Source organism: Lucilia sericata, unplaced genomic scaffold (assembly GCF_015586225.1).
Source record: "Lucilia sericata isolate MDLA Ls3-8-SP2 unplaced genomic scaffold, ASM1558622v1 Contig000612F_arrow, whole genome shotgun sequence".
In the NCBI taxonomy this organism is placed as follows: domain Eukaryota; kingdom Metazoa; phylum Arthropoda; class Insecta; order Diptera; family Calliphoridae; genus Lucilia; species Lucilia sericata.
Genome location: NW_023994619.1, coordinates 42,731 through 52,500, shown reverse-complemented (window position 1 = coordinate 52,500; position 9,770 = coordinate 42,731). Strand labels below are relative to the sequence as shown.

General features: G+C 35.3%; 2 protein-coding genes across 3 annotated transcripts in view; one reads left to right on the top strand and one right to left on the bottom strand.

The window, feature by feature from the left end:
- LOC119606686 (biorientation of chromosomes in cell division protein 1-like 1) overlaps positions 1-2,049 on the bottom strand; it is a 7,699-nt gene extending 5,650 nt beyond the window's left edge. For both annotated transcript variants that reach the window (XR_005231676.1, XM_037960247.1), the window contains exon 1: positions 1-2,049. This exon is cut by the window's left edge and continues 161 nt beyond it. Coding sequence is in view for 1 of the 2 variants with exons in the window: in XM_037960247.1 (XP_037816175.1) it covers positions 1-1,925 (1,925 nt within the window). In the remaining variant the exon portion in view is untranslated.
- Positions 2,050-3,648: 1,599 nt separating this feature from the next.
- LOC119606678 (probable histone-lysine N-methyltransferase Mes-4) lies at positions 3,649-9,438 on the top strand. Its single transcript, XM_037960237.1, has 6 exons — positions 3,649-4,350; positions 4,437-5,976; positions 6,105-7,960; positions 8,025-8,686; positions 8,758-8,886; positions 9,036-9,438. Exons 1-6 carry the CDS (start codon positions 4,080-4,082, stop codon positions 9,330-9,332), a joined length of 4,755 nt encoding a protein of 1,584 aa, XP_037816165.1. The 5' UTR covers positions 3,649-4,079; the 3' UTR covers positions 9,333-9,438.
- Positions 9,439-9,770: the final 332 nt, after the last annotated feature.

Here is a 9,770-nt window from a genome sequence, read left to right as displayed (position 1 = left end):
TTGTGCTTAGCCTCAGCATGATCATCTTTACGTTCACTGCGCTTTGAAGATGAAGACGAAGAGGAATGATGTTTGCGTTCTGAATCACGTTTGGATTTTTTCGAATCTTGATTTTCATTTGACGATGAGGAGGAATGTGAGTGTGAATGTTTTGTATGTTTTGAGGAGGAATGCGTAGAGGATGAAGAAGATTTGTCGACGTCTTTTTCCGATGACTTATTATGTGATGATGAATATTTGCTGGAGGAAGATGAAGAATGTTTGCTACTACTTTTGTTGCCACTGGAGCTGGAGTGATGCCTGGATGAATCCTTTGAATCTTTGCTAGAGCGATGTCGATCCCTGCTGTCTTTCTCCTTTTCTCGTTCATGAGAACGTCGCCGCTCTTTTGAGTGTTTCTTATGTTTCGAAGAAGAGGTTGAAGAATGTCTACTTTGATGTTCCTTATCGGGTTTTTGTGTTGCTACTGGTGAGGGTGTGGCTGTGGGAGTGGGCAGAGGTGGTGTGGGTATGGGTGTGGTATTCGGTGTGCTAGGACGTATTGTTTGTTTTGGTGTTTGCATTTGTGGTAAATCTTCTTTCTCTTTTTGTTGTGCAGAGGTTTTAGGTGTCTGATTGGGCGGCACAGATGATGAATCCTCAATACTGGAACCAAAACTTAATTCTTGGGCATTGGGGGTACGTTCATAGTCCTCTTCCTTGGTTTCCATATTCGACTTGTTTGTGCTAAACTTGAATGAATCGTTTTTTGTGTCCGATGAAGGAGTTTCTTCGTAAGCTTCCTCTTCAGATTTATGTGTTGCCGTTTCAGTAATTTCCAGACCTGATTTACGTTCTGTACCTTCGAATTTAATTTCATCTTTTTTAATATCGAAGTGTAATTCGGACTTCGTAGAAATTTTGTCATTTGCATGGCCATTTGTCGAGGCATTGAGCTCACTAGAGTTTTCATTAAATTTGGGCATTTGAGCCTCTTCGGATATATTGGCCGCTACGGCTTCTTGGGAACTGCTTTGCAAAGAATCTTCTTTGCCATTTACCGACAAACGAGAATCACTGGAGACACTAGATAATTGGGAATCTTGTGAAATTCTGGCATCCACCGACTGACTAGCATCTTTATCGATTGCAGCTGATTCAGTAGCAAAATTACTGGTTTCCTGGCTGTCATTATCGTTGGCCATATTTTCGGTTTTGAGCGCAACTTCATTACTCTCTTCAAATTTGTTGGTTTTATCATATAAAGATTCATCACATTCTTTCTTGATGTTGGGTTTTTCCTCTTTAGTTTCTACTGTTACTAACTCTTTGGTTTCTTCCAGTTCCTGCTTAACCAATGGTTCAAAGGGCGGAGATTCTTCTTCGTCTTCAATAAGTTTCTCCTCAGTGTCCATATCAACTGTAGAACGGTCATCTTTACCTTCAGACTTCACAGTACCTTTATCCGAATCTGGACTTACTTGTTCCAGATCGGTGGGTAACAAACTACAGGTCTCCACTTTTAGAGGTGGCGCATTCAAGGGCAATGGCGGCAGAGGATGCATTAGCGGTGGTGGTGGAGGCTCAAATTTCTTTGGCGGTGGTGGCAAACCCAAATATTTATAAGCTATCTCCTCTATGCGTGGCTGAAAAACACTACCTATCTTAGGGTTAACCACTTGATCGACAATTCTTTCAACGCCCACATCCAGAAACCCCGACTCTGTTATATGCCTCCTTAACTTTTCTCTTAACTGGTTTTTATTCGTTTCTGGTGTCCATTTTTGTTCCGATAAAAATTTCTTGACTGTATTCTCCACACGTTGTCGGAGATTTTGATAGGCTGGTTTAGTGTCCACATCTGCCATGGAATCTTTGCGAAATTCATCAAACACCCCCTGGGACTTTACTTCATGGACAATCTTTTCCACTAGTTGGGTATCCATTGTGGTAAATGGATTAGTGCTAGTATTTTAATAATTCCAATAATAAATTGCGATGTTTCTCCAAAATAAATATTATTCCATCTGCGTTTGTTTTGATAGCTAGCAGGTTTCGGAAAAATGCAAAAAAAAAAATTGAGAGCGCAAGAGAAAAGGATGCCAGACTCAAAGAAAACCTAGGTTGTACCAAGATAAAACCGATTCCAATAATGGAAAATCGCTTTAAAAAGAAAAAAGTCACAAATTGGTTTATGTACATATTTATCTGTTCGCTTAAAAATATGCAGAAAAATAAGTACATTTTAATTAAAATTGCAACAGATGAAGATATTTTTGCCCCGAAATATTTGGTCCAGTTGTTTATTTCTTGGGGGAGGTCTGTTAAAATATCAAAATATTAAAATATCAAATCATCTGCATAAATAAAGAAAATTATGCAAAATCCGGTGAACAGAAATAATTTTAATAATTTCGTTAAAAGCAATCTGAAATAGGACTACCGAGAGCGGTGATCCTTGTGGAATACCGTTACTTAGAGGAAATAAATTAAAATTAAAACAAATATTGTGTTTATTTTTAATTTCGATTTAAAATATAATATACTAACTACACAGAAAAAAGTTTCAGCATAAATATTATGAACTGCCTTCATTGACTAAAGTTAATAATATTTAAGAATAAATTCTTAAATGGTATGAATTTTTTCATATATATTTTTTCAAACAAAATCTAGAAGCATTGACTTAAAATATTTCAAATTTAATTTCTATTTTGCTCTTTGTTAAAATTGTTTGAAATTTTCTTTGAAATTTTTTATTTCTTTATGATTTTTAAATTAAAATCGATGAAATGTTCGCGTAATTGGAGGGAATTTTATGAAGAATATGCTTGTTGATGTTTTCTTGTTTTAGATTTTGTTTTTAACATTTCAATTTCTGTTTTTTAATGATACAAAATACGCTAATAAAAAAAATTTCCTTCATGTTCGAATTTATACATTTTATGAACTTTTAATATTCTGAATGAAAATGGTTTGGAAAAAAAGTCATGTTCGATTCATAATATGATATATTTTTTCTTTGTATTACGATTTCTATATAAATATTTTATTTATTTATTTATTTATTCATTCATTCAAGTAATACAAAGCCTTTAAGGCCAATCTAACATATTACTTAGTAATTATCACCTAAGCATAAATAATTAAAATAAAATAAAATTATATATATGTACAAAAATAAATAAATTTTAATCAGATTCTATCAAAATTTTAATAATATTATAATTTATAATAATTAATTAATTATAAGTTTCCAGCAATTTAAAAAATCGCTTGAATTTCTTTAATTAGTCGCTCAACCAAAAATACTGTGAGAGTGGCGTCACATACCCACGCCGTTTCAGCTTAAAACCGACTAAGCCTAGCCGCCGAACACAATGTCAAAGTCGTCGTCACCAAAAAGTTTTCAGCTTAAGACAGCTTGAAAATTTTGTTATATTTTGAATAATTTACAGAACACTTTCGCTAAATTTATGGAATTTTACAATATAAAACTTATTTATTTTAATTTCAAGAAGTATGCTTTTATTTAATAATAAGTCGGTCATTGAAATTTGGACGCCGTAAAACATTGTTCAACGTTCGATGTGTATGCTTCGCCTCAGATATTATCGAATTTACGCGCCTTTCTGCCGTGGGCTGCTAACGTCAAAGAAGCATTGTTTGAAGCGTCGGCAGCGTCAACCATCCGGCACCAAAATACATTGATTGCTTGACAAACCGTAATCGACTAGGTCGTCAAACGTGTACATTTTAAATGGGAAATGCTGTTGACGTCTTTTCTGCCGACTGCGAAAAGAAGTTCTGCTGCTAGAATTTTTTCGCGCAAATATTCTGTCAGATATTATTGTGAAAGTGGCGTTGAACGCAAAAAAATAATAATAATCCCTTAATTGTATAATTTTAAATAAAAATTTTGTTAAATTGTGTTTAAAACTAGCAAAAGTATGAAAACTTATCAATGTGATTGTGCATACAATAAAAAATTCCCTTAAAAGTACAAAAAACAAAGAGAAAAAGAATTATTGCCCACTCACAACTGTTTAGACACGCTTTACAACGCAAAGAAAAAACAACAAAAATCAAATTGTACAGCCATGGAAACTCTTGGCGGTGGAACAGAAAATCACACAGAGAATTGTACTCGTTCCAACAGACGTGTTAGAAACAATAATAATAACAGCAACAATAAAAGTATTACCTCAAAATTAAATGAATCTAAAGATCAGGAAAATGTAAATAATACCAGTGCTGTACAAACTGAAGCTGCGGACACTTCCATAAAGGAAGATTTGACAAAAAGTAATACCACTATAGATGCTAAAGTACATAACACTTCAGCAAACCTAAATTCCTCAACACCTAGAAGTAAGTTTAGATTTTTAAGTCAATTTCATTAAATTGTGGAAATTTGTGTTATTGTATATATTTTGTGTTTCTATTTTTTGTCTCAGGGAAAAAAGATCCCTTAGCTAATCTTCATTCAAATTTAAGTCCCAAGTATATTGGTTTCACTACACCACCTCATCAATTGAACAGCAGTAAAGAGGAAAGAACCAGAAGTTTAAGAAGACGTCATAATAACAGCATTAACAACGCTGATAACTCTCTGGATAAAGAATCCGGTGATTTGACCTTTGGTACATTTACCCCAAATAATGAATCAACAGTAGGCTTTGTAAGACGTACTCCCAGAAATAAAGATTCTCAATCTACGCCCGATAGCAGTAGTGCAAAAAGAAAAGAATTTGTTAGTCCTATAGATAAATTGTTGATAAAAAATGGTGCCATCATGGAAAATAACAATAATTTGCCCTTAAAAGAATGTGATGAGGTAAACTCGAAAGGTAAAGAGTTAATTAAGAATGAACAAAATAAAGTGAAGGAAATGGAAACAGAATTAGGTGTTAAAAAACTGGAAAACTGTGATGAAATAACAGATTTAGATTCTGTAAAAGAGTGTGAAGCAAATAGCTCTATATCGGATGGCAACTGCGATGAGGCCATAAAAGATAAAGATGAAAATGAAGACAGTATTTCTGTATCCAGTGTAATAGCCAAGCAATTAGAAGATGATGATGAAGAAGAAATAGAAAATAAAGAGGATGAAAAAGAAAATATTTCGGAAAATGAAGCAGACACTAATCAGCATCAATTTAATGAAGAAGATGAAGAGCAGCTAACCAATCTCGAAGAAGCGGAAGATGAAAAGCAAAGTGATGTTGGAACTGAAAAGGATGATGTTAAAAATATATCTAATACTTCGCTACAGAATCACGAAATCGTAACGGAAACCAATGGAAATGAAGCAGAAGCTAAAGAAAGTGACAAAAATGATGAAAAAAGGTGTTTGGAAGAAAACTCTGATGAACAAATGGAAACCTCAAAACCCTTAAATGAATCTGTTATAGAGTCTCCTGAAACTGGTGAACAAAATGAAAAGTCCCAAGTTAAAATTGAATTGGAATCCGTTGAAACTGAAAGCAATAATGAATTTGTGGTCGAGGCGACGGCCTCCGCAAATTCTCCCTCAGCTGTTAGTATGGACAGTGCCAAAGGTTCTTCTATAATTAATGAGGGCTCTTGGATGTCCTTCTCAACGGGAGATTTATACTGGGGTCAAATCTACAATTATTGCTATTGGCCTTGTATGGTTTGTCCAGATCCCGAAGGCAAAACCATAACCACGGAAGAAGTTGGTCGTTCGGGCGATCAAACAGTTTTGGTACACGTTCGTTTCTTTGCCGACAATGGTCGTCGCAATTGGGTTAAACGTGAAAATCTCATGCCCTTCAATGGCATTGAAAGTTATCAGGAACGTATTGATGAGGTGCGTGAAAAGTATGGTCCAAAAAGTTCAAAATATAAATTGTATGTACCGACAAAACGAAAAGAACCCGTTTGGTATGATGCCGTAAATGAGGCCAATCTGGTAAATGAGGTGGCTTATGCTGAAAGATTGGAGAAATTTTATGAAATTTTTGAAAAATCAAAGTGAGTATTTAAGCAATATATCATTATCTAAAACTTTCACTAAAAATAAAACTTTATTTTTCATAAAAATAAAAAATCTTCACCATAAATTTTGAAATTTTAAAAATAATTCTCTACCCAATTTACAGAGCTTTTCATAAACTTGAAAAACAACGTCGCAAATCAATGTACATATCAGTTAATACAGCTAATAACTCCGACATTGAGAGTTTTTATGGTTCGAATGATAATATCAACAGTTTATCGGTGCCAGCAGTGGCAAAACAGAAACGTGAACGTTCTATATCGCCTTATAGTCCGGCCTATTCACCCATTAAACCAGTAGCGTCAAAACGAAGAAAACTGAGTGAGGAACAGGAATTGGTTCCAGCAACCTCAACATCGTCCCTAGTAGTAAAAACCGAAGAGAATTCCATCAACACAGCAGACCTTAATTTAAGTCAAACTAATTCGGTTGCTTCCACCAGCTCAAATTCGAATTCCTTAAATGATTTGGAGATTTTCAGTGGCCTTGAATTTAGAAAGTTCTATGCAGTCATGAAAGATTTTGTTATGGAACAAAATCATAATGAGAAATTGGAAAAGAGTCTAGTAGTGGCAGTACGTAATATTTGGGCACTTAAGCAATTAAGCCGCCGCCAAATGGAGCGTAAACTAAGGGAATCATTAACAGAAACAGATATGTCCACTTCATTAGCAGTAGCAAATGATCGTCCTGCAACAGGTGACGGCTCTGTTAAACGTTTGTCCTCGCGCTTGAAAACCTTAATGGTAAGAAAATCTCTAATGGCCCAACAAACACCCGAGGGTACGCCCGAAAGATCTGAGACACCAAAGCCCGCTACAAAAGATACACCAACTGTCAGGAAACCCCTTAATAGACCCATACTAGAGGTTATCGATGATATTTTCGAATTGGAGAGTAAATATCTTTTCAAGGGCCTGAGTCGTGATCCGGTATGCAAATATTGCTTTAGACCCGGCGGAAATCTAAGAAGGTGTGCTAAAAATTGTAGTTATTGGTTACATAACGAGTGCCTTTACAGAGATTTCAGTCAAGGAGGCAAAAGACGCGGGCCTAAAGCTATAAATGGTGCAAAACCCCACAATGATACTTTAAATGGCAGTCACAGTTCTTCTGTGACCAGTCTAAATGAAATAGGTACAATAGCTCATGTGACTGGAGACACAGAGGCACCATTGGCCGAGGTTATTTGTAAAGAGTGTAGCAATAATGAACCAACAAAATGTATGGTTTGCCAAAGCACCGAATCGAAAAAGGCTGACGATCCTTTAGTCAAATGTTGCATGACACAATGCGACCGTGCTTTCCATCCGGCTTGCTGTAAATATTGGCCACAAGCCAAAATCACCATATCGAAAAATCACATAGAATCCTTTCGCTGTCCATCACACGTCTGTCACACTTGTGTCTCTGATGATCCGAAGGGAAAGTTCCAGCATTTGAGTAATGCTAAGCTGACAAAATGTGTTAAATGTCCTGCTACATTTCACACCGACTCAACTTGCATACCTGCCGGTTCTCAAATACTCACAGCAGCCCATATCATTTGCCCGCGTCATTCAAGTAGCAAACACGACATGACAGTTAATGTTAATTGGTGTTTCATATGCGTTGGTGGCGGCCAAGTTATATGTTGCGAAACTTGTCCTACTGCCGTGCATGCTCAATGTCTGAAAATACCTATTGACCCCAATGAGGGTTACATATGCGAGGAATGTGAATCGGGACGTATGCCCTTGTATGGTGAAATGGTTTGGGCGAAGTTTAATAACTTCCGCTGGTGGCCGGCTATTATATTGCCACCCACAGAAATACCGAAAAACATAGCGCGTAAGACACACAATCCCTCAGATTTTGTGGTGAGATTTTTCGGTACTCATGATCATGGCTGGATCTCAAGACGTCGAGTGTATTTGTATCTGGAAGGCGATACTTCGGAACCACCCAAAACGAAGTCAAGTAAGTGTCAACGTGAGGGCATAATTTATGTTTAAGATTGTTGTAATTGAAATACTCTCCTTAGGTTTAGATTTAAGCTACAACAAAGGTGTCGAGGAGGCTAAAGAAGTCTATGAAATTATAAAAGCTAAAAAACTGCAACAACGTAATTCGAATGAGAACAAAGAGAAATTACATCCCCAACCTTATGTACGCATTAAGGCCAATCGTGCTGTGCCACCCGTCAAACTGCACATTGACATTGAAAGTGTCAGCAAGTGTGAGTGTGATCCACGTGAAGAGAATCCTTGTGGACCCGATACGAATTGCCTAAATCGCGTTTTATATCACGAATGTAATCCTAAGATCTGTCCTGCCGGTGAACGTTGTCAAAATCAAATGTTTGAATCACGCATTTCACCACGTTTAGATGTAGTCTATATGAAAGAAAGAGGTTTTGGTTTGATCTGCCGTGAACCCATAAAAGCGGGCACTTTTATTATCGAATACGTGGGTGAGATAATAAACGATGATGAGTTTCAGGCACGCATGCAACAAAAATCACGTGATCGTGATGAAAATTTTTATTTTCTATCAGTGGAAAAGGATTATATAATCGATGCGGGACCCAAGGGTAATTTGGCTAGATTTATGAATCATTCCTGTGATCCTAATTGTGAAACACAAAAGTGGTCGGTTAATTCTTTAAATCGTGTGGGTCTTTTCGCCATTAAAGACATACCAGAGGTAGGGAGAGGGGATTATTGGGGTTTATTTCTTTATAGAGAGTAATAATAATAATTTTGTGTTTTATTTAGAATACTGAATTAACCTTCAATTATCATTGGGATGATTTATTGGGCAATGAAAAGAAGACTTGCTTCTGTGGGGCGAAAAAGTGTGCTGGACAAATTGGTGGCAAGATTAAGGATATCGAACCTGTTAAGGTGAGTACAGTTTGGAAAAGTGAATAAAATGTGTTTAAAAAGAAAAACAAATTTTTTGTTTAAAACTTTTTGCTATGAAACTATTTACTTAAAACATAATTTTCTTTGAATTTAATAATTTTAACAAACTATAACAACTTCTCTTAAAGGAACCTATTGTCCCAAGTGGAACTGGTAAAAATAAATCGAAAACTAAAACAAAACCCCTTAAGAGATTACTAAACGGTGGCCTTAAAAATAAACTGGGAACAAAGCTGAAAATCAACACTAAAACAAAAACTAAAACCAAAAAAATGGCTGCTGCCGCCACAGTGGCCGCTTTATTGGAGGTAAAAACTGAAAACACAAATCCTACAACAATAAGCGTGGACCTAACCGAAGAAACGGAAGCAACTGAGGAAGCCTCTACTAGCAGACGTTTAGAATCACCCGATATATTTTGTTAACTAGCATTTAATTAATTTTTTTTCCAACTAGTTGTGTGAACTGTAAATGATGATAAATATGTATTTTTATTTATATACAAATGTATTTTTTATATTCGTTTCAAAATCCATTATTTGATTTATTTTTAAAAAAAACAAATGCACGCTTATATTTTTTTTGTTTAGTTTTCTCGCGACATTTTGTTTAAACTTAATTATACTTAACTGTCTTTTTTAAGCAGATCATTATTATTACTATTACATATTATTACCAATATTTTGTTAAATTCTATATACTCCTGTTACAGTCAACAGTTTATTTAAATGTTTTTTTTTTTTTTTTGTTTTCCTCTAAAAGTAAAAGATTTAGCTGTAGAAAACGTTTTATATTAAAGAATACACACAGCTTCATATAATTTTAACTTTATGTAGTTGAAATAAGAGAATTTATATGTTTAT